Here is a 24,739-nt window from a genome sequence, read left to right on the forward strand (position 1 = left end):
GGAAGGGGTGATCTATATACAGAAGAAGGGCCTCTAGTGGTATAATTGATAATAAGGCCTGATACTGCGACTGATGGTGAGAATACGAGGAAAACACGTGGGCTATCACTCCGCATAGAATAGACACCGGTCCGTAGACCGTACCTGGCTTAGAATGTTCCCTTCCTATTTCTAATTATACCGATACTACACTACAAAGAAACAAGCACTATTCCATCTTTGATAGATTTCATATACCTGCCTAACTATCCTACCTACCACTCACTAACTATAAAGCGTCACTATCCAGGTAGATACTCAGGGAACTATTTAAATATCAAGTCAAAGCACGCCCGCCATATGACAAAACAAGCCTTTGGAAAACAGACGAGACAGACAAGTGAACATTCTCCCGAGTCTAGTCCGGCATCATCATCATGCTCATGCTTATGCTCGCATGGCTTCGTAAACTGCTCAAGCTGTGATACAAAACGAAAGAAAAGAACCATGAAATAAAAAGGTACCTAGAATATGACGATATGACTTTGAGATGACATGCAAACAAGCGCAAGCTAGATAACTAGAATACAGGAGTAAATAAAAGAGAAAATTGTAAAATAAAATGCAACCAACCAACCAAACAATAGGACGATGGAGAGAGAGGAAGAGAATCTTTATAACAAACAGTAGATTAGAAGCCCGGAGTCAGATCATATCACTTGTCATCTTGTCACCTCGACAATTTGGAATCAGTAACCACCCGCCATAACAACGCTATAATACCGCCTACTCATCTCAGCCGTCTGCGAGAGCCGCGCGTCACCCGTCAAGGGGAGGCGCAGGACACGGGCCATTTCCAAGGACTTGACATCCTCAACCGTCGTCCACCCCGCAACAATACGACTCATCTCCTTAAACGCCACGCGCTCTTCCAGTCCCTCAACGCCAGAGCCATTGATCACATCGCCCATAGTGACGAGCGCATTAACGAGACGGTTGAGACGCGCGGGATCGCGAGCTGTACCGCGCGCTGTCACGAGACGGAGGAAGTCCTCGTAGACGCCACCGCCACTAGCCCACCCGCGGACTTTAGACTCGGGAGCTTCGCCAAAGCCAAAGAGGAGGGTTTCAAGAGTCTTGTAGTCGTGCTCGATGACGGCCGTGGGTCCAACGACGCGGCAGAAGGTCGCGTGGGCGTCGTTCCAGTTTTTGCCGCGGACGAGGCAGTCGACTTCGCGGGCGGCGTCGCCGGTGTCGCGCGCGTAGAGGGCCTTGGACATCCAGAGCCAGCTTTCGGGGAGTTGGAGGTCGTTTGTGAGGTGTTGCCAGGATGCACTGGGGGAGCCTTCTGGTGTGAGCGGCTCCGGGAGCTGCGCGGCGAATCGGGCAAGGATTTCCTTTACGGCTCTCTCGCGGTCTGAAGCGCGCGATAGGTGCAGCAGGACAAATAATGTTTGAGTGAGGTTTCTGCTTGCACTTAGTTCGCAGCCGTAATCCCACACCAGCTGGTCCATTTGCGCGACGTTGACAGTGAGACGCTCGTACCGCCCAAGAGCTGCAGCGAGGACCTGACTGAGTTGGAAAGAGAGTCGGTTCGACAGCTTGTCTCCTGTCACTGACTCGGGCAACAACGCAGCAGGCAATGTCAGGGAAGGAACACCTGTACCCTTAGCCGCACCCACAGTGGCAGCATAAGTCTTGAGTAGAACCCAAAGAGGCGACTCGTGACCAAGGCTATCAGTAGGTGCATGCCACACCCCTCTGTCTTTGTCCTGATGAGGAGGCAAAGGAAATGCCGGCTCCTGTCCGCTTCGGAGGTCCTGAGCGAATTCCGAAACCGCAACCTCAAGCGGCTCATCATCACTGATCCCGTACCAAAGTCGGAGCCCGAAAGCCTGGAACCAATCCAACTCGAACCGTTCGGAGAAGGTGAACGTGGACGCACGGTCCTCGAGCGCGCCCCCTGACTTTCCTTCACTGCGGAGAGCGTTACCAGCCAAAAGCTCGTATAGGGCACGAATGGGTTCGCTCATTTCGGACAGGGCATTGTGCTGGCGCCAGCTCTCGATCTGATCCGCCATATCACGACGCGTAGTTGGGTCTCGGCCAATCTGTGAAATGAGAGTGGCGAGGTGGAAGTTCTGACTCGAGATCAAGACATTGCAAGCTTCTTCAACACGGTGCGAACACAGTAGGTGGACAGCACGCTCTTCAGGGGACCCGGCCTTGCCCGCAACTAGCGCATTGTGTTCACGGACAATACCTTCCCAGAGGCGACTCAACCGATCCTTCTTGATTCGATGGAGATACTTCGGTCGGTTTTGAGCAGGGACACCGGCTGAGATGTCATCTTCGATATCGTCGTTGAACAAAATGTTCGCCAACTCCCAAATCGCCCGCTCCTTGTCCGAATGGAACGTCTTGGTGAACTGTGAAAAATCGGTGCGCGTGAGGCGAGCAAAGGGCTGGCCATCGATGTGGGAGATCGACGATTGTTTCCTTTGAATCTCGAGCATCTCATGAGGGCCTGGGCTCTGGCCAGATGCAAGGATCGCAATATCACGTCCTTCACTGGTGACAGAAAACCTCTCCCTCCAATGCAGATCTCCGTACCGATGGTCACTCATTTCGTTCTTCGCGCATATCAGAGAGTTGACCGGACCCCATCGAGGCTTGAAAGAGTGGTGGAAGTCGAGGTCATCTTTGCTCATTTCATTGGACTCGCCCGCGAAGGTTTTTGGCTGCTTATTGTATGGGAACTCAAAGCCTTTCTTCTGCACCTTCTGCGGCTTAAGCGGCGACTGTCCTTGCCTGCGAGGCTGCTGAAACAAAGAGTTCATCAAGTCAATACTAGTATTGAATCCTTTCTGAGCAGTTGCGGCAGCCTTCGTCGGCGTCGCATCATTAAGCTGTCGGTCACTAAAAGCATTCGCCTGAATCTCGCGAAGCGCATCACGGTTTTGTTTCCTCGGGCTAATAGTCCGTTGCAACTGGTCAGCCCAATCACCAGTAAGGTCGAGACGGGCCTTGGGTGGTGTATTCCAAGGTTTCAATGAGGGCTGGTTGAATCCGTGCTCCGTGTCCTCATCGTCGTCATGCTCCACGGTACGATCAAGGTTGGGAAAGGTGCCCGCCATGTCCATTTCCTCGCCTTCATCTAATTCAAGTTCTGACTCGCCAGATTGCTGGCTCTCGGTGACGTCGGCGTCTTCGTCGTCGTCCCGCTCAGTTGAACCCGTGGAGCCTTCCTCTAAAAAAGACTCGGTTTCTTCGTCGTTTTCAGAACCTACTTCCTGCTCCGCCACTGTCTCCATTGCTTGGCTTCCAAACGCCCCCGGCACCAGCTTACGCTTTTTGAAATCGAATGTGTCATCGTCAACACCACCCACCGAACTCGCAAAGGAATCGTCAATGGAGTAAGTGGATATCTGTTCGGAGGTCATTGTTAGATCGCGATCGGGAGGGAATCGAGCCTTCAAAGTCAGGGTGTCAGGAGCAGCACTCACAGTGCTTTGATTGTGGCTCTCACCTTCTTCTTCCTCGTCATCATAATCAAGACCATATGTCGTGTAGTGAGCCACGCGGAATATCCATGTTCCAGTTTCCTTCTCGTAGTCGACAAAGTCGGTGTTGTGAACCTTCATCAGGCGGTCAACATGCTTGTCGAAGAGCGGGCCGCTGGTGATGGGCGAAGGTCCCTTCTTCTCTCGACCGCGAGGCCAGGAATTCTCAATCTTGAGGGTGGAGGGAACGTTTAAGCCCTTGCCCCGAGCAGGCTTTTGAGACTCGTCAGGGTATACAGTGATTTTGCGAATGCCAATCTCCACGAGACCGCCAAAGAGTTCGTCCAGATTGATCTGGGTCAGGTCAACCGGCTCATCGAAGGTGACCGCACCGCAGCGTTGACGGCCAACTGTAAGTCCGGTGAACCGCTTCAGCTCCTCGCGGCTCAGCTTGCTGAGTTCGCCTCGTGTTGGCTTCATCCAGTACTCGCCTGGCGTGGGATCGCCAGTAGGAGAGAATGACAGTCGGGAAGCATTTGAGCCAGGGGAGACAGATGTACCACTCTCGGTATCCTCCGGTACAGAGATGAGGGGTCTCCTGGACGGGGCGGACTCCATCTCAGGTTGAGTAGGCATCTCAGTGGCGGGTTTAACGCCGTTGACACCATTGACGCCGTTGGGAGCGCCATTCTTGCGAAGTGAGCGCAAGAAGCCCATTTCTTCCGCAGTAGGCTCGGCACCCTGGGACTCCACGGGCACGATTTCCCCACCAGTTGTTCCGTCAGGGGTCGACTCGAAACTGACCTTCTTTCTGACTTTGCTCGGGCCGGCATCATCTCCATTAGTGATGGCGGTCGGCGAGCTGGCAGAACGGGTGAAGAGATCGTTTCTCAGACTACGGTCAATAGTCAAGCGCTTCAGATTGCCGGTCGATAGACGCGAGCTGCCATTAAGCGCGCCAGGAGACAAGACGCTGTCTGTCTCCGGATCGAATGATTTGCGCAGGTTGCTGGTAGAGAAGCTCTTGCTGAATGTGCTACGGCCCAGGCTACCGCTGAAGCTGCCGCGCATGCTTCCTCCACCCAGGAGGCTACCACCAAGACCATTAGGAGTACCAGTGGCACTAGAGGGAGAACCGTAGGTGGAGTAAGTGAACCCATAGCCTCGCGACTTGGGCGGGGTGATAAGTCGGTTGGCAGCATTGGGCGCGATCTTGTACACTGGCAGGGGCGTACGTTGCTTCTGCTTATTCGCAGAAGAAAGCGGCGTGGCCAAGGGGCCGGGGCTGGAAGTGCTTGGCGCAGGCAGACCAGAGAAGATTGACTGGTTGCCATATGGGTTACCCTCCAGTAGGGAAGCCTGGAAGCTACCAGGGGCAGGCTGGGACTGCTGCATTTGTTGAGGCTGCTGCTGCTGAGAACCGCCGAAAAGGCTCGTTCCCAAGCCTCCCGATTGCTGCTGCTGGTTCTGGTTGTTGCCAAAGAGCGAGGTGCCCGTGTTTTGAGTACCGCCGCCGCCAAACAAAGAGGTGCCCGTGCCCGTGGAACCACCAAAGAGGCTAGGCTTCTGTTGCTGCTGGTTTTGAGTATTACCGAATAGGCCAGTTCCTGTCTGCTGGGTCTGGGTGTTTCCGAACCCGCCGAATGCGCTAGTCCCAGTACCGGTGTTTGTTCCACCACCAAACAAACTCTTTTGAGGTTGCTGCTGGTTTCCACCAAAGAGAGAGCTCGTTCCTCCAGACTGCTGGTTGTTTCCTCCAAAGAGCGAACTACCAGTCTGCTGCTGATTCTGCTGGTTGTTCTGCCCGAATAGAGAGGATCCCGTGTTGGTAGCGCCACCACCTCCGAAGAGGCCAGTACCACCAGTGGTAGACGACTGCTGAGTGCTTCCCCCGAACCCTCCAAACAGCCCCTTGTTCTGGGTTTGATTTTGGTTCTGGTTCTGATTCTGCCCGAAGCCGCCGAAGGCACTCGTACCTGTCTGTTGTTGTCCGCCACCGAAAGGCGAGGATGTAGCTGCAGTACCGCCAAACGGCGAAGCAGTGCTAGTATTATTCTGCGTACCGAAGCCAAAGCCCGTGCCGGTTGTTCCAGTATTTCCGCCAAACAAAGGCTTGTTTTGCTGCTGCTGGTTGTTGTTACCGAATAACCCACCACTACCGGAGCCAAAAGCACTACCAGTGCCGGTGTTGGATGATCCGAAGCCAGTGTTGGTGGTGTTGGAGGTGCCGAAGATGCTGGGCTGAGTGGTGCCTGAGGAGGCGCCCCCACCAAAGAGAGAGTTTGCTGGTTTGCTAGCTCCAAACAGAGGGTTGGAGGAAGATGATCCAAAACCACCCGTTGTCGATGTTGTACCAAACGCTGAAGGGGCGCTGGTGGCAGCGGCACCACCGAAGGGAGACGCGGTGCTACCGAACCCAGTGGATTGTTGAGTTCCGAAACCAGAGCCGCCTCCAAATGCTGAAGAGCCGAAGGCGCCTGCCTGCCCGCTGCCATTTCCGTATCTCCGACCTCCGTTGTAATCGCCCAGGCGAAGCTCTTCAAAGGAGTATTTGCTGTACGGCTGCATGAACGAAATGCTTTGGTAGTGGTTCATGACGGAAGAGGCGGCATCTTTTTCAGTGAAGGCGCTGAAAGGAGTACTGGCGGTGCCATCGGAAGGAGGAATAGCCTGCTGGAAAGCAGTTCCTGTTGCACTTCCAAATCCAGTGCCACCACTGCTGCCGAAGCCAGTCCCGGTCCCAAAGCCGCCGGTGCCGCCGGTTGTAGTTGCAGTTGAACTGCCAAATCCTCCTGTTGCAGGTTTGCTTCCGAACATGCCGCCGCCGGTGTTTGTGCTACCGAATCCTCCAGATGTGCCACCAGAGCCGAAGCCACCGAAGCCACCACCTGTAGTTGAAGTTGTGTTTCCGAAGAGGCCTCCACCGGACGATGTCCCGGTTCCAAAGCCACTGCCAGTTTTGCCGAAGGCAGAGCCCGTGTTGTTATTGTTTGTTCCAAATCCTAGGGAGAGAAGGCATCGGTTAGCGCCACGTTGCGAGTCGACCCGTGATATGAACGAGAATCGTCAAAAGAGAAATAATAGCGCGAGAAAGAAAACAAAAGCCATCCTAGGAACAAATCTCCTACTAGTCGGCAACTCCAGGACGAATACCGCAGCATATTCCGAAGGCAAGGGCAGCGGTCGATCAAAGTCCCATGCGAAACCCGGAGCCGATATTTTGCGCAAGCCGACAGGTACTCTGTCCAAGATAGCCGTAGAAGAGAAAGGATCGCACAGCATCATCAAAGCACAACCCGAGGCATCAAGCACATACCTCCACCGGAACCAAAGCTGCTGGAGGTATTTCCAAACAGGCCACCACCCCCTGTAGAAGTGTTACCCCCGCCAAAGAGGGATGGAGTCGAGGTTGATCCAAAGCCTAGAATTATGGAATTTAGACTGTCAGAGACTGTCATCAAGCTGCGTTGCGTTGCGATCCTTTCTCTTGTGTTTCTGTTGCTGTTGTGGCGCTGTTGCCGAGCTGCTCAGTGTCGAGGGTCGCCGCGCGAAAATGATTGTCTGTTGAGAGCCGACGGCACCGCATCACACCAGCCATAGACCGATACTGAAAGGAAACAAGAGAGGGAAAGAAAAAGAAAACAAACGTCAAGTTTGGGCGAAGGCGCCCCAGGGGGCGTTGTTCGAAGGGAAAATGAAACGGATGGATTGGACAATAGACCTACCTCCTCCAGAACTCGTGCCGAAACCAGAGCCCGTGCCAAAGCCGGAGCTCTGCTGGTTGTTTGAACCGAATCCGAATCCGCTGCTTCCAAAAGACATGATGACTGTGTGTCTTGTCTTGATGTATTATAGATTCATCTGTTCACCCCGAGGATCAATCAATTGTTGCGTTGCAAGCAGAGGCGCGAGCGTGCAAGCCGAGCCGGTGCGAAACGAAACGATTCGAGCTTCAGCTGATAGATGTATGAGGTGCGATAGTCGAAACGCTCGATGATAATGCGCTGAGATGGACGACGCGCAAAGGGTGCGAAAAGTGGGCGAAGGTATTTGTTGTTTTCTTTTTTTCTTCGACCGAGAACGAACCGAGCGCAGGAAAATAGGCTGAAGAGAAATGAATTAAGAAAAAGTATCACACCAGCTACCGACGGATAGACGTCGTCAGAGCGAGGAGATAGGACGAGTCCGAAAGGACGAAAGGATGGGGTTACGAGAAGAAGAAGAGGCGAAGGAAGAAGTGAGGAAACTGACGCGCACTGGACGTTCGGAAAAGACCAGGAGGAGACGCTGGCCCAGCGCAACTGCCGTGTTTTGACCGTACAATACGCTACTGTGCTCCGTGCTTCACCATAGGGAAGCTCACGTATTGTAAATCGTTGTATTGTTCGCTCCACGGGTTCGGTGGGTAGCACGTGACATTGCTGCCTGAACGTACACCTGCCAATAAATCGGATGGGAGCCTGAACATTGACGAGGGACACCATCAGCTGTGTTGCCTCGCTTAGAGATACAGGACTACTCTTCTCCATCCAAACAAAATGTCTTCAACGACACAGATTGCAGCAGAGTTACAAAAGTTGACTCAGAGGACCTGCTCACATGACCCGAAGAAGCTGCCGTCATTGCAGTGGTTCCTGCGAGGGCAACGGCATTGACCCTTTCAACATCCGGAATTGTGGCTCAGAGGAATCATTGATAATTCTGACGAGGCCTAGGCTCGAGGTAGCTTATTCCAAGGTTATTGATTGGATACGAATGAGGGTTGTTTTGTGCGCAAAAGCGAAGCTATAAACTCTTAGCCGCCCTTCATAATGCAGCATTTCTACAGGATTATTACTGCCGTACTCTGTGGAGTGAATTTACTTTATAATAGACAATTAAAATAGATCTTATATCATACTTTGTAGTATTCATTTACGGAACATTCGCTCTGGAGTCCAACAAAACATGGGAATCACACAACAGGCACAGAAATATATAACGCTTCATCCTCATTCTTAAGGGGTATACCATGGACGAATGATCCTACATCCATTCATCCGGGTGGTAACAGGTATCACATCATTCTCTTTAGGTGGTCATCGTGGTGACAATCTTTTGATGGGTATATAGGGCCTTTCGACCAAGACATGACCAATGGTGTTCATAGCTTATTTCCCGCGAGACGAGTGCACGGTGGCGATGATTTTGTCGACCACGGAGGGATCGGACAGCTGAATCATAATTAGTGTCATCATCCAATAAACATATAAGAATGGTTCTTACCGTCGATGTGTCACCAAGGCTGTCCTCCTCACCACTCAAGATTTTCCGGAGGATGCGGCGCATGATCTTACCGCTGCGGGTCTTGGGCAGGTCTTCGACAACGAAAACGGCCTTGGGGGCAGCGAAGGGTCCGATTGACTTTCGGACTTGCAGGATGAGGTCCTTACGGACCTGATCGTTCGTTTCATTGCCCTCCTTGAGAGCAACGAAGGCGTTGACGGCTTGGCCGGTCAGTTCGTCAGCGATACCAACGACGGCGGCTTCGGCGACCATGTCTATTGAAGATATTAGCATCCATAAAACTCTGTTACGAGAATCCATTGGGACTTACGGTGCTCGAGAAGCGCAGCCTCAATCTCAGCGGTTGACAGACGGTGACCAGAAACGTTGACCACGTCGTCGACACGACCGCGAATCCAGTAGTATCCCTCGTGATCACGGCCAGCTCCGTCACCCGTGAACTATCCCAGCAATGTCAGCCGCTTTGTGTTTCATCAAGCTAAAACGTGGGGAGTCTTACGTAGTAACCCTTGTAGACGTTCAGGTATGTGTCCATGTAACGCTTGTGGGCACCCCAGACGGTGCGGGCCATACTGGGCCAGGGCTGCTTGAAGGCGAGCACACCTTCGACGTCGTTGCCAGAAATCTCCTCGCCAGAGACAGGGTCAATGATAGCAGGCTCGATGCCGAAGAAAGGCAGGGAAGCGCTACCAGGCTTCGTCGGCGTGATACCAGCCAAAGGAGTAATGACGTTGGAACCAGTTTCAGTTTGCCAGTATGTCTGGAGACGAAGAGTTAGAGCCGAATTGAACCTGATGAAGGCACAGAACTTACGTCGCAAATGTGAGCTTCTTCCTTTCCGACCTTCTCAAAGTACCACTTCCAGACCTCAGCGGCGATGGGCTCACCGACGGATCCCAACACACGCAGATGTTCCATCTGGTGGTGAATGTGCTCATCTCCGGCCCTCTTCAGTAGACGCAGAGCCGTGGGAGCGACGTAGAACTGGGTGACCTTGTGCTTCTCAATCACGTCCCAGTAACGGGAGAAGTTGGGGTAGGCCGGGGTACTCTCAAAGACAACCGTTGCGCAACCCAGCAGGAGGGGAGCGTAGACAACATAGGTGTGGCCAGTAATCCAGCCAACATCACCACCGCAGAAGTAGCGGTCATCGTCATGGATATCGAAGACGTATTTACCGGTCATTGCGGCACCCAACAAGTAACCGGCGGTTGTGTGCATAACACCCTGCATGTTGTTAGCATCATCACGCGGTGTTGAAGCAATGAGTTCTGCCAAAACAGTCTGCCAGGCACCTAGTGCTTCAAAACTAGTCGTCACATACCTTGGGCTTTCCGGTAGAGCCAGAGGTGTAGAGGAGGAAAAGAGGGTCTTCGGAGCTCACGGGCTCAGGAGCGAGGTAAGCCGGGTACTTCTCAACCTCCTCGTGCCACCAGATGTCACGACCAGCGGTCCAGGGAACCTCAGCACCGGTGCGCTTGTAGACAAGGACGGTGGACACATCAGGGCACTGCTTGAGACCCTCGTCCACAATCCGCTTGGTTCCAATGATTTTACCACCACGCTTTCCTTCGTCTGTTGTGATGACGACCTTAGAGCCAGCGTCGATGATACGGTCGCGCAGAGAGTCAGAGGAGAAACCGGCAAAGACGACGGAGTGAACGGCGCCAATGCGCGAGCAAGCAAGGAAGGCGATGATGGCTTCAGGAATCATGGGTAGGTAGATGCCCACGGTGTCGCCCTTCTTGACTCCGCGTTGTTTTAGGACCCAGGCGACTCGAGAGACTTCGCGAAGAAGCTCGCCGTATGTGATCGTGCGGCCCTCGTTGGGTTCATCGGCTTCGTAGATGATGGCAACCTTGTTGGGGTTCTTGATGGCATGGCGATCGACACAGTTGAAGGAAGCGTTTAGTTGACCCTCGACAAACCAAGCAACGTCGCCGTTCTCCAATGAGCCTACGCGGGTTGTCTGGAAGTCTTTGTCGAATGTGAGAAGCTCTCGGGCCTTTTTAGCCCAGAAAGTGTCCGGGCTGCGAATTGACTCTTCATATTGCTGCTTGTACTCATCGATATCTTTGAGGTGAGGACCGGCAGATGGGTGCTTGTCGAAGAAAGCCTTGGGGACATGGTGGGTGTCCACCTCGTGGGCCTCGGCAACCTGCGCGCACAATTAATGGGAATCCATGGACCGCGCAGCTCAAACGGTGTGATTCTGCTTACCACGGCGGGTTTGGGTGGTGAGATAGGGCCGTCACTCATTTTGAGCAGTAATCACCAGAGATTCAATATTTCTGATCGCGCGAAAAGTTAGCAAGCGGCACCGAGGGAAGTAAAAACCAGCGACGATGGTGGGGAGGAGGCCTGCAGAGCAAGAGCGGCACGTGAGATGTTGGTGGGATTTAAGCTTACCGTTCCAAGCAGTCGAGGTGGGGTAGCTGTAATGAGGAGGTGTAGCTCAAGAGCTTGGTGATTGAGAATAAAGTTGAGGTTGAAGGAGGGGAGAGGTGGGAGGAGAGGGAAAAGTGTGCAAAAGAGAAGGGGATGGAGGGGAGAGCAGATGTAATTTGGAATGGACTCCAAGATGGGAGCACAGCGGTATTAAATCTCAAGTGCGAGTGGGATATTGTTGAGGTCCCGCACCCCGGGCGGCCGGCGGAGAGGAGGCTTACCTTGTACCACCAATCCAGCCTAACCTTGTCCGTGGTGCGAGAATACGCCGAGTTTGCGACGGGGTTATCCCTTTCCGGGCGACCGTCAGCTTCTCTGGTTCTCGGTTGATCAGCTTTCCCCAGTTCCTTCTTGGTTGACCGAGAGCTGCTGTGCAACCGTCTTGCTTTTGAAGTTGTTGGGAATGGCAACCTGGTGTTTGAGATCGTTCGCACTCCAATGAACAGGATCGGCCCTCCTGCATGAGCGAGTCGAAGTAGTCTTGAGTAGAGTACCAAGTGAGTGGCCGGTTGACAGATGCCCCCTCCAGTCCTCCACAGACTAGAGCAGAGTCGGCCATGCGGGGCCTGCCTGTCTTTTTCGTTTCCGTTGCCCCGGTGCGGATCCGCCGCATTCCCTGCCCGACTACACTCGATTCTACCAATTCGCGGTACGCTAATTGCTGTAGTCTCAGGACCGAGGCTACTACTGATCGCTACACTGCCAGGCCGGTTATTCCCACTCTTGCCAATGATCGATGTCCAGTTCTCCGGTTGAAACTGCAGTATGAAGTATGCCACGGCCATTGTATTGGAATGGCCAATCAGGATGTGGCTCCGAACCCCGGACGGAGGGATCACAAGCACGCAGGCCAAGCACTCCAGCAAGCTGACCGTGCGGGGGAATTCAGCCCCCTTCCTGGATCAGGCAATGTCTGGCCTCGTCGATTATATCATGGAGGGCAACAAGCAATAGTGCCCCTTCCGGCAGGAAGCCCAACCCTCGTATCCGTCGCACTGACCAGTGCACCCTGGGGATCGTACGACTGTTTGCGGACGTGCTGTGCTCCTCGCGCCCCGACCAGATGTTCTGTTGTACAGCACTCACTGATTGCACACGTAATGTCGAGATTTCAATTTAATCTAACGAGATTTATGAGTCGCAGTCACAATCTCAGCGAGACAACGATTGATCAGAGCTTTGACACCGGTCCGTGGTCGGGGTTCCTAGCATTGGTAGTCGCTGTCACACCATTTGCATGGTTGCATAACTACCATTGACTTGCATGCTGGACACAGGACGCTTGGCTCGATCAAGCCTCGACCCCCGCGCCCGCCACTGGAACCCCTCGGGGCTAGTTCAACTCCGGCCTCTACAAAGTACAGAGTCGCACTCTTTGCGTCAACAGAGTACAGAGTGATGCAACAGTGGACGGAGCCTCCACCTATCCTTTGACTTTTAAGCGGCTGTTTCATGCTTATTTTCTTATGCATTAGAGTCATATCTTACGCTTGTGCTTCGGGGGGATATACATATACTTATCTGTGGACCACAATCCCAACCTTGCCCACGGTCGCCGACTCGCCGTCCTTGACAGGTACCGTCTCCGAGTAAGTGGTACTTTTGTAGATCGTAATAACTGACACCCAAAGCAATCCCCTAATGATGAACCTGTAGGAACTGGAGGAGGCTTCATGAGGATGTCGGGAGAATCGATGTTCAAGCGGATGATAGCCCGAGGCCGGGGCCCGCCCCCTTCGCTCCTTCCCGAACAGCACTCGGGAGCGGCTGGAAGCATGAATCACCCGCCAATATACTTTGTATGCCACTCCCTGTAATCATGCATACCTCGACCGAGAGCCCAGAAACTTCTCGGATCGGGCGCGGCCTGGCCAATTTATTCTATCCCAGATCTTTATAGGAATACGCTGCGGGGCTGAATAGATAGCTAGGGCATCCAGCAAATATATACAAACTACAGAGTAGAGTCCCACTGAAACTACACATTGTATAATCTCGATTCTTGATACTACTGCCTCCTTACGAAGCCGCCCCTCCATAGATTCAGTTCCAAGCCGCAACCACCATAGATACTGAGGTCTGCCTCTCGGAATTCCCGTACTTTCAACTTTCCCCACAATCCATCCCACATTCATCGTCGAGGTCCTGGTACAAATTGTCTATGAGAACGTCTATCTACCCCAACATTCCCACACCAACATCCACAAAATTCCACAGTCCGTTGTCTTATTGTGGGTAGGCATTATTTGGGTGTTATCCACTACATACTAGTAGCTTTTGGTCTAAGAACTTCAACTACGTACATAACGTAGATGTAAGCCCGAATGGAGAGTCGAACAACAACCGAACCGGACAACCCCCAGCTCACCGTGGATCAAATTGACCACATTGACGACTTTTGAAGCCATTCACATCCATCAACCCACTAGTATCATTGAATAGTACGTTCAACTATTCTAACGTATACAACAACGCAGGTGGTCCTAAAGTGAAATGAGCAAAGGCTCATTTATCTAACTGCTGATTCGATTGCTGATTCATGGATATGAATTAAGAACATATACAGTAGTGGCATAACTTGATACCCCGGGGGTTATACCCAGATATATAACACAGTTATCTTGGATTTTAAAAGAATATATATACCTCATGCAACCAAGTCACTCCTCCCAGGGAATATCACAGTATTTCGTAATTCTGCTAGGGGCTTACTTAATAGAGAAAGACAGCAAAACATAGTAGAAACATTGGGAGCAGCTTCTTAGCAGGCTCTGAAGATCAATTATATGCCCTGAGTGTCGTAAAATAAAGTCTAACGTATTGGCGGCGTTACGCCAGAAAGCATCTCTGTGGACGAATTGCAAAAATGGGTATACTGGATACAGGAAGGCACTCGAGCGAGCGAGATAGAAAGTCCCTCCGGGCAATACGGCGCTATAAGTGCTCCCTTTCGGTTTCTGAACAAACCCTTCCTGTATCTATGGCACGGCTTAGCTAGGTAATAGCACTTCGTCCCCTAACAGTCAGGCTGTATGAAAACCCCATACTAGGGATTCGTGGCACCTGTAATCTGCTGAATTCCAGCGATGAAGGATCACTTAGTCAAGCACTCAAACAGGCTGCTGTAAGGGAATAAAGTGCTTATGCTAAGCTAAACCGTGCCGTATGTACAAGAAGGGTTCGTTGAAATGAAAAGGGAAATCCCTGTGAGTGTGTGGAGAAATGGGGGAGGGCATAAGTAAAAGTGGTATGTATGAGGCTAAAGAGCAGCTGAGTTCTTTTAATGGTGGTCCCTCATATAAGGGACCCATAACAATAGTCCCCCTCCCTAATTGTGTGATTTGTGTCAGTCATCACATTATCAGCCACAGTGGGTCTGCGTAGCCGCAGCATCAGGCCAGGCTCTGAAGCTCTTTGTATTATCTTTTGTATGTGAGTGAGTATACAATTTATGCTCAACCCCTAAGATAAATGCATTGCCGATATCCCAAAGCACTTTTATCATGCAGACTAGTCCAGGATTTGGTGTTCTGATATATATAGAGCCATTACCCTCCTCTCGAAACCTCTCCCTAGCATCTTGAGTTTCTATTCTCTACTTCTCAGCCACAGTCCTCTCTCTTGTACAATAAAATTGCCTCCTTGTGATTAATCCCAAATACTCCATACTTCGAGGTAATCCAGCTCGACTAGAAGAAACCGATTTTAGGGTTAGAACTTCTTCACCGGCGCCGGACAGCTGATCCTGCAAAGCAGCAAGGAACTGGATCAACGAGAATGTAAGGCGTATATCACAGCAGTTGCACCATACATCATTGACGCAGGCTGCCGAGCCCACCGTGATTACGCGTGGGCATGGTCCCCTTCCACTCAGTCCGAAGCTCCCACTGCCTCTTTCCTTGGATACTCATAGCCGAAGAATATCGATATAATGGCCCCTATAGCCGATATAACTGCAATGTATACTAGTGGGTCCCATGGTGTCAGTTTAGAAGAGCATCGTCTTGTGTCAATCTGGACAGTGGAGCCATACTAAAACAAGTGTGTATAGCTTGTAGGAACGATGCAAGCACCTGACGTCTCATCTTGTCAGGGAGTGTGTTAATGTAATCGAAGCTTTTTAGACATTCTTTCACGAGCTAAGCCATGAAATGATCAGCAGACGGTAATAAGTCTACAATGCTATCAAAACGATGAAGAGCTCACCGTGTCTATGTCTTTCGGGTAATCACGGTCGAGACTCATTCGGATCTCTCTTGCAACGTTATATCGGAGCTCCCACAAGACCACGGAATTCGCGAACAGATTTCCGATTCCAATAATCAGATGGTACGTCCCATACAAGATGCATCGCTCTATTCATAGTGTTAGTAGGCAGTTTCGGATCTTCTCAGCATTTCATCTCACGCGTCTCTATTCCCTTCCGGGTGGTGTACCGCATAATCATAGTGATCGAGGTGCCGTTAGCGAGGCCAGAACTCAAGCCGGCGAGGGCCAAGTTTGCACTTTTCACCCTATTTTGGTATCGCCGCGCTCCAGCGCAGTCTATGAAACTATGGACCTTCACCCTACCGATAGCTTACAGTCCCAGAAATCACCAAGCCACAGCCGACATGCAGATTCGCAATCACGGACACCTTCTCAGCACCGTCCGCAGCATAGTCTTCATGGTGCAGCCCCTGAGCCGACCAACAATACGTACTACTCTTCTTCCAACTCGTACGGTGCAGCTTCGTTATATGCATCTGATACCTCTAGACCTTCGCCGACCTACCAGGAAAGGAATAGACCCGCATTCTAACGGTTCACCCTGGCAGCACACATAGAGGACGAAGATATCTGTGAAGTTGATGGGTGTCTCGATTCAACGAAATCACATTCTTATACGTTATTTGGAGATGGCTCCGCGGTGCCTACCCCGATCCTGTCTCTGGGTTTTGTTAGCCCTGGGGTGCTAGCTGCAAAGCACGCGACTTGGTTGAAAACCGATGTTGAGTGGCTATAGTCTATTAGTACTGCATGATATAACTATCTTCCCTGTATTTAGTCTTTCCAGGCTATTTGTTGTACGTTAGTGCTATTCGATTTTTTTTTCTTACTATTTTTTTGTACTATTTCCCTTTTATGCGTATTGAATACCATAAGCTAACAATCAACTTCTCAGCTATCCAGATCTTCGAAGGCAGAAAGAGTCTAGAGAAAGGACACGCTTCAGTCAAGTGATGGAGCGGGCCGGGTTCTCTTAAGCCTCGGACTCACCCTCCGCGAGCGAGCAAATCCGGAACCTCCTCTGACCCTCCTGCACCCGCGGCGGGTAACCCTCACTCACCCCTCACTTACCCGCTAAGGCCAGCAATTTTGCACAACCAACCTCCCTTAGATGGATAAAAATGATCATACATCCAACAAAGCTAACAAACGTAAACCACCCATGAGCGGTCCACACCAATGAGCGGGTGTACACAGGTCGCATGAGCTCACCGCTCGGCTCATGTGTCCTGGATGTGGGAAGCAATGAATGCTGGTGTGACCAAAAGGTCGAAGAGATGATGGCTGGTGTTATAATGGATTTATCATTAACTTATGGATCTATCCATTCCAAATCCATGTCGTCAAGCTATATTATGAGTGTGTTCAAAGCTACTGGCCTTATTCCTCTTGATTCATCAGTGGTGCTATCCAAGGCTCCACGTTTAAGATCAAGCTGAACACACCTATGCTACCATATTCTTCAGGTAGTAACTAGTCATTCTATCTGGAGAGAATACAGGCCAATATCTACCAGCTAAACTGACAAAAAATGACAACTATATGAGCTTCAAAATCAAACTATATCTTTAATAGATGCGGAAAGTATGCTTGGAAAGGTGATCAAGGGAGCATAAATTACACTGCAGATGCAGTCCTTCTACAGGAACAACCCGGCAACTCCAGCACTATCAAGCAGCTTCTGAATATCAGAAGAAGGTAATGCCTAGCAAGTTTATTTCAAGACGGGGGCAGTCCGACTGTTGATGAGGCACTCCAAAAAATACAGGAGAAGGAGGCAGAGATTAAGATTGAGGCCCAGGTACCAAGGCAACAAAGGCCTCTATTAAATAGCTATATATTCTGTTACAAGATAGTCTAAACTAATGGTGTTCGTGGCTTAAAAGCTCCAAAAGTTTTGTGGTTACAGAAAAATGGTCAGCACGGCTGTGGATTACTTTATATCTAATTCTTCGGGCATAGCGGTATGAGCCTGGGAGGATCCTTTGTCTATAGCCAACCCCTCTCTCTGAATGGACAAGCATCCTGGTTTCCGCAGTATCTTGTAACAAAGGGTAGAAATACCAAACAACTGCTTGATTAAACACCAGGCAAACACTACCTACCCAGTAATAACCCGAACGTAATCCACCAAATTCCAGAGCCTATTTCCTAATCCAAGCGAACAGCAGAAGGCACCCCGAGGGCAATGTACGAATACCCCAATGCGGCAGGAATGCCCAATTAGTATGAGCGTAGGACAATTGAGCTTTTAGCTCCACTTGATATTGACCCTCAGGGTCTACTAGCATCATACTAGCATTATACAAGGCGTGGTATGATGGATAATCTGGTACCTGATTGAAGTTCAGGATCCAGAGTCAGCAGTGCTGGGAAGGCCCGGGAGACTAGACTAGTTTGGGGAGAGAAAGAGAGAGAGACTTTTCGAGAGTTGCGGAAAGAAGAGGCTTCAAAGGCAGGAAAGCTCAGCAGTGCCTTTTAGCTTGCGGTAGAAGCGGATAAACTCGCTTCGCGAACCTTGAGCTAAGCTGTCCTGCTTCCCAACGACTACCTCATTTGGGATGACGTCGGGTATGATAGCGTTTGTTGTCACATATCTAGTTACGCAAAAACTTCAGATACTGCATCCCCTTTTGTCAAGCACTATATCCTAAGATAAACAAACGCTCCGACTTCCTGAGACTCTGGGTATTCCGCTATATACAAGTGGATCGTTCGGGTGCACATGGCCGACACCAGTGAAGATGGGCTGGAGCAGAAATTGGCAAGAGCCTGCCACGCACTAAACGCATTATGGCAGCCACAGTCTCAAATGCTGTGTGCCCTTCACCTGTCCCATATTCTTGTCCTTTTTTTTTTCTTTTTTTTTTCTTTTTTTGAAACCCCTCCAACTAATACATCTTAGGATTTCCGCCTGTACGTAACTGGATACCCGAGGTTCTTTAACACGGACACCAAGCAGTGTAACGATGCCACTTTCCAATATTGGTCTGGAAAGTGACTCTCGAATTCTCCAATATCTGCATGAAAAAATAAAAATAAAAATAAAAATAAAAATAAAAAAAAAATCTCTTTAAGAGGGGATGAACGAACTGGGCCTCTCTCTGAACAACGTGATTCAAAACACCATGACCAGAGCCAATACAGTGAACGGCGGCCAGAATGTCACCAACTACGTCGATGTGGACACAAGCTTTGAAAGACATCGATGGTGCGAGGAAGGCGTCGTCGAGCCCGACAAGAATCACAAGGGCACTTACTTGTTCCTGAGCGGCTGGCCAAACGTAACCGAGTCGGATACCACCCTGTCCTCTTCTACAATGGAAAGTGATGACCTGGCTGCTTTGCAAGCCAACGGGCAATTGCCACTCCCGGACACCAACACCTGACAACATGGCTTACGGCGACTCACCTGATCTGGTTGATGCCTACTGGTGCGATCTTGCGCAAGAGAATACATAAAACCCGGATGGGGTTGTGGCGCAAGATGTTGCGGCGCCAAATGAAGAACTTGCCAGTGGGGACTTCTCATAAAACATCCTTTGGGTTGTACTTTTGGCATTATGCTCCATAAGCTACAGAGGAGATTACTAGCCTTGAGGGCGACTGGATTGCGATCAGGTAACCAAAGATCACGGGATAACCGAATTTAGGGTACTTATCTCCTAACTATCTTTTATATAGAGACTTATATAGCTTTCAGGGGCTTTATTATGTCCGGAGCAGGAAGATAATGTGGAAGAGTCAACTCTGAGCAATAATTTGATTCATTAAAATACTAAGCGTGGAGATATATTATCAGACTATTACGTAGGACAGAAGCGATTCCGCATGGATTAGCCGCTAAACAGAACCACTCTCTTTCGCGCTCACCCTGCTTCGCTTCCATCTCCCAGGGATTCCAATTCCGCATAGTATCTTCTCTGTCAAGACCCAACGAACCGTAAGCCAAAGCAGATGCGCAACCGACAATTCCCGAGGTTGACAGGTATGTCCTGGTTGAATGCGCTCGCGCCACGCAAACTCCTTTTCCCTCCACCATTCCGTATACAACAGCGCCGTCCCCGCAGAGATAATAAGTGTTATCGCAAGGAGCATGAAATAATACCCGATATGAGGTCCACTGTCGTTGAGCTGGGCGACATTCATGCCGAAAAATGTGGCTGAGAAGCTTAGCGGGATGTAGATCCATGCAATGGTTGTGAGTCTGGTTTATATTTTGTGGTTAGCATATCGTTAGGTCCCGATTGAAGCTTCTCCATAAAGAAGAGAGAGAAGGGAAAGAATAAAGTACTTTTCCATAGACCGAGCCTGCTTGTACGTTTCTTCCGCTTCATCAGCGGCTATGGTGGACGTCTGGATTTGCGCTTGCCGCTCGATGGATCGTTCGTAGGATATTGCGCTGTCTGTAACTAGGCTGAGGTCGTGTAGTATCCGGGCCTCCGCGTCGGATATTGGCGATTTTGCTGCCTCTATTGAGAGGAGTCGTTGCAGGTCTGTGAGATTGGAATGGAGGAGCTGCGTGAGGGACCTCAGGTCTTGCCATGTTTGTGGCATTGCTTTGCATCCCATGTCTGTGCAAGAGTGGCTGTTCTTTACTGTTGCGAGCGCGGTGCGGAGGATATTCTCCGTGTATGGTTGCAGGTGGTAGATACTACTAGTATTGCCCTGGGGGATTGGTCTCTGGCTGAGTCCGTAGTATGTCGTCGTCATGTAAGAACTGCGGGTATGATGAGGGTAGAAGCAGGATCGCGCCCAGCTTAACATGGAGGAGTCAAGCACAACGGCTGTCCCAGTCCTCACTCATTAGTATAGCTTAATGTAGGAGTACCACGAATATACTGGTAAGTCAAAGGAGCATTCTACCTACCCAGGGATGTCGCGCGCGTACCAGCTGACGCAGAAGTCGCTGTGATGTACCCGCCATTCGGGTGCTCGAGCTGCACGTAATCCCTTTCCGATGGTAACGCTTGCGTACTTGCGTCATGGACTTTGTCGCGTTGCTTGATGAAATGCTCAATGAAGAGCCTAGGGTTTAGACTCAGTCGTGCTCCAATGGCATCGATCACTTCTTCGACTGTTGAGCCAGATACTGAGCCAGATACTGAGCCAGATACTGAGCCAGACACTGTGCCAGAATTTGCAGTTGCAGGTCGGTATCCTCCTGGAAGATAGTGTAGGATGAATATTTGTGTGTCTGAAGCTCCACGCAGGTTATCAATTTCTGTCCCGAGAGTATCAGCAATATCTGGTAGTGTGGAAGGATCCTGAGGCCAATATGCAAGTCCATCGCCATCTTCCTTGAAACAGGTACTCCACTTCAGGGAAAGGCGACCATTTGTGATTCCGAGCAGGGAAACACCAAAGGGCTGGTCGAAGATTTTTTCATCCAAGGAGGGGTCCTGTAATGGGTTGAGTGCAGCTTGAAGCCAGTGGATGTTTAGCGCTGCTGCTGCAGGACTGAGGACTTCCGGGTAATCGGATCGCACATAGTCATCATAGGATGCGTAGGGGAATTGCTGACTATGTGTGCTTGGGGTGGACATGTTGGCGTTTTGAAAATATTACGTGCGGCTGATTTGAGATGCTAAATTGTCTGGCAATTGGAAGACCACGTCAGGTTGTGGCAACCAAGTTAAAGATTGAATTCTGTCTAGAAAGTATAGAACAGTGAGGACTTTTGTTGAGTTGCAGACATCTCTATTATATGCCTAAAGGCCTATTGCGGCAAGGGTACAAGGGTACAAGGCTGGCAAGGCTGGCAAGGCTGGCCATGGTGGACAGAACAACGAGGCTGCGCAGCCTTGGGCTGTCTACAGCGTCTGAGTTGGCGAGTGGCAGGGCAACACGACGAGGCTCCCAATCCTCACTCTCCAAAGCGCGGCCGTGCGACTTCAGGGTGGTATTGCTCACCTACTAGAACGAGAAGAGTAATGGTCTTGCAAGTGGTCTTTTGCGCGCTTGGTGGAGTCCATGTTCCCCTTCCACCCCCAACAAAACAACGCTCACAAAGCCCGCATAATCATCGACTCCGTTGAGCATCTCGCTTATACCTCATTAGCGCCCTCGCCCTTGTCTCCCTATACTGACTTTGGATGGGGAGGACGGGTGGATGCATCGCCCGGCAATCACGTTATTATTTTTTCTGGCTATATGTCAAGCAACCCAGTCACGCCGGTGTTTAAAGTAACGGCTTCAGTAGCAAATCTCAGATTATATACTTGATCACAGGTCAGTAGACAGGTGAGGTTAATGTGAGGAGTGCTCACCCTGTCTATTGCGCACCCACCCTGCTCACCCAGAACATTAGTTATCACCCTATATCAACCTCTCTTCTATAGTAATTAGTACATACGACCACAGGGTGTGGAGAACAGGGCTTCCCGTCCGCTCAGCCGTACTTAAGCCACACGCCGGCTGGTTAGTAGTATGGTGGGTGACCACATGCGAATCCCAGCTGTTGTATGTTTTTTTTTTGCTTTTATTTTATACTTTTACTACTTTTTCACAGGGAGCAAGACTTCCCGTCCGCTCAGCCGTGCTTGAGCCACCATTATCAACGTGGTTAGAAGTTCAACGAGCCCTGAGGTCGTTGCTGCTTAGTTTGATGAACGTCATTACCGTCCTGTCTGCAGCCCTTCAGGTCTATTTTTTACCCACGCTAACAAGAGCTGACGTGGTAACAGCCCTGGCGGCTTTGACGCTGCCAAGCAAACATGCGGATATTGAAAGATGTTTGGTAGGTTTGTCTCAAGACATCCACAACGTGGGTCCTGGGCCACCTGCTGGGCGGGCCGGCATCGATGATACCTACCGAGCAAAAAACTATGGACGCCCAAGGCCATTGCCCTTCTTTCTAGTAGGTGAACAGTGCCGCCCTGAAGCCGCGACACCGCAGTGAGCAAGGTGAGTGGGAGGCTGAGTGGGTGACCAGTTGGGGTGAGGGTTGCGTGACGCTCTGACTGGGTGATTGGGGTGCTTGGCCAAAGCGCCGTTCATCCCGCTAGAACTAGTGCTTTAATTGGCTAATTGGAACATGGTTATTATTGATTCTCGATACGAAACAACAAGGCCACGTATTTTCTAGTGGCTTGATGCTCAACGCACGCTACTCCAACCCCCGAGGAACTTGCCACTCATTGTATCTATCAACCTATCGAAGAGATCGTCAAGTATCGAATAGAGGCTCACCCCAAGCGCTGTGCATGGAGTGAGAATTACCGAGGCATCCGCTCCTTAGTAGGCTACGTGCGTGTAGCCGATACTGTGTCATCCTGCCCTTCTTCCCCTGTGCATTTCATAACCGATTTAACTAACCACAAGCGCACGAACGAATTTAAACAAGCACTCCCCGGCTTAGACAACGTATAGTCCTTTTTATCTGTTGTAGGGTGTATAGGCATATATTCCATGCATTGCTTTTGCAGAGCCGCGGGCAAAATTAGGGCTGATATCAACCGACCCGACGATCTATAATGCCTAAGTTATTTCTGTTTCCGACAAACCGGAAACTAACAATCCATCGGAGACGGAATAGTCTACGCGCCGGCAAAAAGAGTATCATTGCGCTCGAAATAATTTGCTTGCGCTTATCCACACATATGTTGGAGGCGCTTAGAGAATGCCTCGGCGATCTAGGTAGCGATGAGAGCCTCAACGGAACAACATAAATTCTTTTGCAGTGGCTACATGACAATACCGGAGTTTTGATGGTGTCTTAGTGTAATTCAATTATCAACTTTACCGATGAGGTTGGCCCCTGACCCCTCAGCACCCCGCCCCTTAGCAGACCCTTCGGCGCCAATAACACCCATCCCCGGCTTCAGGAGCAGAATAGACCCTGTTTTATGCATCGAGGATAGCCTATCGGAGCTCTTCGAGCATGGTTCACGATATCTTCTTAAAATAGCCTCAAGGTCTCGACGTAGCAAGCTCGGCGGTTTCACACTTATCATCTGCAGAGTACATATATCCCTAACCGCCAGCCAAATCTGCTTTACTTTTTTGTCTCCCTCCCCTCCATCTCACATCTCCACACACGCACGCATTGACAAGATGAGTATGACCCAGCTTCAAACGAGGGTAGACGACTCCCTCAAGGAGGCCGTGCCAAATCGGCATACACAGCCCGGATTAGAGACTGTATACCCCCAAGGGCCGGGGTGCAGCTACTCGCATTCCATGATACATGGGTTACATGTTGCAGACCCAAATCATCCACACCCGCAGCGGCGATTACCGCCACCGTTGCCGCCGAAGAAAATGTTCTGGTATTGGGCTGTGCTTGGCGCGGCGGTGGTTGTTATTGTCGGGTTGGCGGCGGGGGTTGGGGGTTGGTTTATCAAGGAATGGTAGGTTAGACCTTCTGGTAGTGTGGTAAGAGATGAGGCGATGGTATTAATCCATGAGTGAAGATTCAACAGCAGCATCCACATCACAATCACCAGCCTCAGACTCAGATCTCCCAAACAACGCCACAACAAGCACAGTGTACGACTCAGGTCTAAATCCATACACAACCCCCACAACAGCCCTCACAACAACGACCCTTGCAACAATGACCTCCACAGCTGACTCCTCCTTTTCAAGCTCCAACTCGTCCGCCCCTACCTCCCCCTGCCCCTCCGCAAACAACACGCTCATAACGCAACCGCTGGGCTCCAGGAAATACCGCATCTACTGCGATTCTGATTTCGGCGGAGGTAGCAAGAAAACACTCGCGTCGGTCGTTTTACCATCCTTTGAAGAATGACTCGGGTTGTGTAATACGATGAATTCGTTTCAGAAACGAAGTGATGTGGGCGCGACGTCTAATGTTGCGGGGACGGGCAGCCAGACGCCTAGCACTTGTTGGTGTCTTGGGGGGACGAGGGTCAGGAATTATAATGTTGGGAATGATGCGGCGTTTCCGGTTGATGATTGAATTCCTCGGGGCTGGATGATGAAAATCTGGGAGGCTGTTTGTGAGTGGACTTTTGTATTATAGGCGTTGTGGCGTTAGGGCACATGTGGGTTGCTCGTGAATGCTTTTGCGGTAGGCGCCTGGATATTTGGAATATTCATACCCATTAACGTCACGATATCACGATATCACAAAAGGAAAATATATCGAGGACCTGTTCCGCGACATTTAATAATAAGAGACGCTGGGATTGATGACTTTCTACTTGAGCTGAGTTGGGTGAGGAAGGCGGGCTATATGGATGGTTGTCTGGTGTCCGACTTGTATCAGGAGCTCGACGAAAGACGGCCAA

General features: G+C 50.7%; 8 protein-coding genes across 8 annotated transcripts; 4 read left to right on the forward strand and 4 right to left on the reverse strand.

Moving 5' to 3' along the window:
- Window positions 1-608: 608 nt before the first annotated feature.
- BDV17DRAFT_38177 (nucleoporin family protein) lies at window positions 609-6,423 on the reverse strand. Its single transcript, XM_073764445.1, has one exon. It carries the CDS (start codon window positions 6,297-6,299, stop codon window positions 729-731), a length of 5,571 nt encoding a protein of 1,856 aa, XP_073617625.1. The 5' UTR covers window positions 6,300-6,423; the 3' UTR covers window positions 609-728.
- Window positions 6,424-8,345: 1,922 nt separating this feature from the next.
- BDV17DRAFT_38202 (acetate--CoA ligase) lies at window positions 8,346-11,338 on the reverse strand. Its single transcript, XM_073764446.1, has 8 exons — window positions 11,178-11,338; window positions 10,989-11,059; window positions 10,093-10,926; window positions 9,582-9,995; window positions 9,268-9,528; window positions 9,079-9,208; window positions 8,748-9,022; window positions 8,346-8,695 (listed from the first exon to the last, which is right to left on the reverse strand). Exons 2-8 carry the CDS (start codon window positions 11,025-11,027, stop codon window positions 8,633-8,635), a joined length of 2,016 nt encoding a protein of 671 aa, XP_073617626.1. The 5' UTR covers window positions 11,028-11,059; window positions 11,178-11,338; the 3' UTR covers window positions 8,346-8,632.
- A 427-nt stretch (window positions 11,339-11,765) lies between these two features.
- Window positions 11,766-12,776, forward strand: BDV17DRAFT_258598 (uncharacterized protein). The gene has a single exon (XM_073757343.1). The coding sequence runs from the start codon at window positions 11,774-11,776 to the stop codon at window positions 12,473-12,475; it is 702 nt and encodes a 233-aa protein (XP_073617627.1). The 5' UTR covers window positions 11,766-11,773; the 3' UTR covers window positions 12,476-12,776.
- A 5,184-nt stretch (window positions 12,777-17,960) lies between these two features.
- BDV17DRAFT_258599 (uncharacterized protein) lies at window positions 17,961-18,370 on the forward strand (the record flags this gene model as incomplete). Its single annotated transcript, XM_073757344.1, has 1 exon — window positions 17,961-18,370. A coding segment is annotated over exon 1 (155 nt), but the record flags the coding sequence as incomplete, so codon positions are not given.
- A 198-nt stretch (window positions 18,371-18,568) lies between these two features.
- BDV17DRAFT_289629 (uncharacterized protein) lies at window positions 18,569-18,874 on the forward strand (the record flags this gene model as incomplete). The annotated part of the gene is made up of 1 exon (XM_073761700.1): window positions 18,569-18,874. One exon carries the CDS (start codon window positions 18,569-18,571, stop codon window positions 18,872-18,874), a length of 306 nt encoding a protein of 101 aa, XP_073617629.1.
- A 359-nt stretch (window positions 18,875-19,233) lies between these two features.
- Window positions 19,234-21,126, reverse strand: BDV17DRAFT_258600 (uncharacterized protein). Its single transcript, XM_073757345.1, is given in 3 exon segments — window positions 19,234-20,272; window positions 20,356-20,578; window positions 20,591-21,126. The coding sequence occupies 3 exon segments, from the start codon at window positions 21,029-21,031 to the stop codon at window positions 19,722-19,724; spliced, it is 1,215 nt and encodes a 404-aa protein (XP_073617630.1). The 5' UTR covers window positions 21,032-21,126; the 3' UTR covers window positions 19,234-19,721.
- Window positions 21,127-21,906: 780 nt separating this feature from the next.
- BDV17DRAFT_258605 (uncharacterized protein) lies at window positions 21,907-22,613 on the reverse strand. The gene is made up of 2 exons (XM_073757346.1): window positions 22,170-22,613; window positions 21,907-22,110 (listed from the first exon to the last, which is right to left on the reverse strand). The coding sequence occupies exon 1, from the start codon at window positions 22,482-22,484 to the stop codon at window positions 22,311-22,313; it is 174 nt and encodes a 57-aa protein (XP_073617631.1). The 5' UTR covers window positions 22,485-22,613; the 3' UTR covers window positions 21,907-22,110; window positions 22,170-22,310.
- An 856-nt stretch (window positions 22,614-23,469) lies between these two features.
- BDV17DRAFT_258607 (uncharacterized protein) lies at window positions 23,470-24,737 on the forward strand. Its single transcript, XM_073757347.1, has one exon. It carries the CDS (start codon window positions 23,890-23,892, stop codon window positions 24,235-24,237), a length of 348 nt encoding a protein of 115 aa, XP_073617632.1. The 5' UTR covers window positions 23,470-23,889; the 3' UTR covers window positions 24,238-24,737.
- Window positions 24,738-24,739: the final 2 nt, after the last annotated feature.

Source organism: Aspergillus undulatus (genome assembly GCF_047715775.1).
Source record: "Aspergillus undulatus strain CBS 261.88 unplaced genomic scaffold BDV17scaffold_13, whole genome shotgun sequence".
NCBI lineage: Eukaryota > Fungi > Ascomycota > Eurotiomycetes > Eurotiales > Aspergillaceae > Aspergillus > Aspergillus undulatus.

Excerpts from the sequence above, each read along its gene's own strand:
- BDV17DRAFT_258600 (XM_073757345.1), bottom strand. The coding sequence starts at position 21,031 with ATGTCCACCCCAAGCACACATAGTCAGCAATTCCCCTACGCATCCTAT. Across the intron at positions 20,273-20,355 it reads TACGCGCGCGACATCCCTGG|CCGTTGTGCTTGACTCCTCC; the intron begins GTAGGTAGAATG and ends GGACTGGGACAG.
- BDV17DRAFT_258607 (XM_073757347.1), top strand. The coding sequence starts at position 23,890 with ATGAGTGAAGATTCAACAGCAGCATCCACATCACAATCACCAGCCTCA.
- BDV17DRAFT_38202 (XM_073764446.1), bottom strand. The coding sequence starts at position 11,027 with ATGAGTGACGGCCCTATCTCACCACCCAAACCCGCCGTG. Across the intron at positions 9,209-9,267 it reads ACGTCTACAAGGGTTACTAC|TTCACGGGTGACGGAGCTGG; the intron begins GTAAGACTCCCC and ends TTGCTGGGATAG. Across the intron at positions 8,696-8,747 it reads GCCTTGGTGACACATCGACG|CTGTCCGATCCCTCCGTGGT; the intron begins GTAAGAACCATT and ends ATTATGATTCAG.
- BDV17DRAFT_258605 (XM_073757346.1), bottom strand. The coding sequence starts at position 22,484 with ATGAACGGCGCTTTGGCCAAGCACCCCAATCACCCAGTCAGAGCGTCA.
- BDV17DRAFT_38177 (XM_073764445.1), bottom strand. The coding sequence starts at position 6,299 with ATGTTCGGAAGCAAACCTGCAACAGGAGGATTTGGCAGTTCAACTGCA.
- BDV17DRAFT_258598 (XM_073757343.1), top strand. The coding sequence starts at position 11,774 with ATGCGGGGCCTGCCTGTCTTTTTCGTTTCCGTTGCCCCGGTGCGGATC.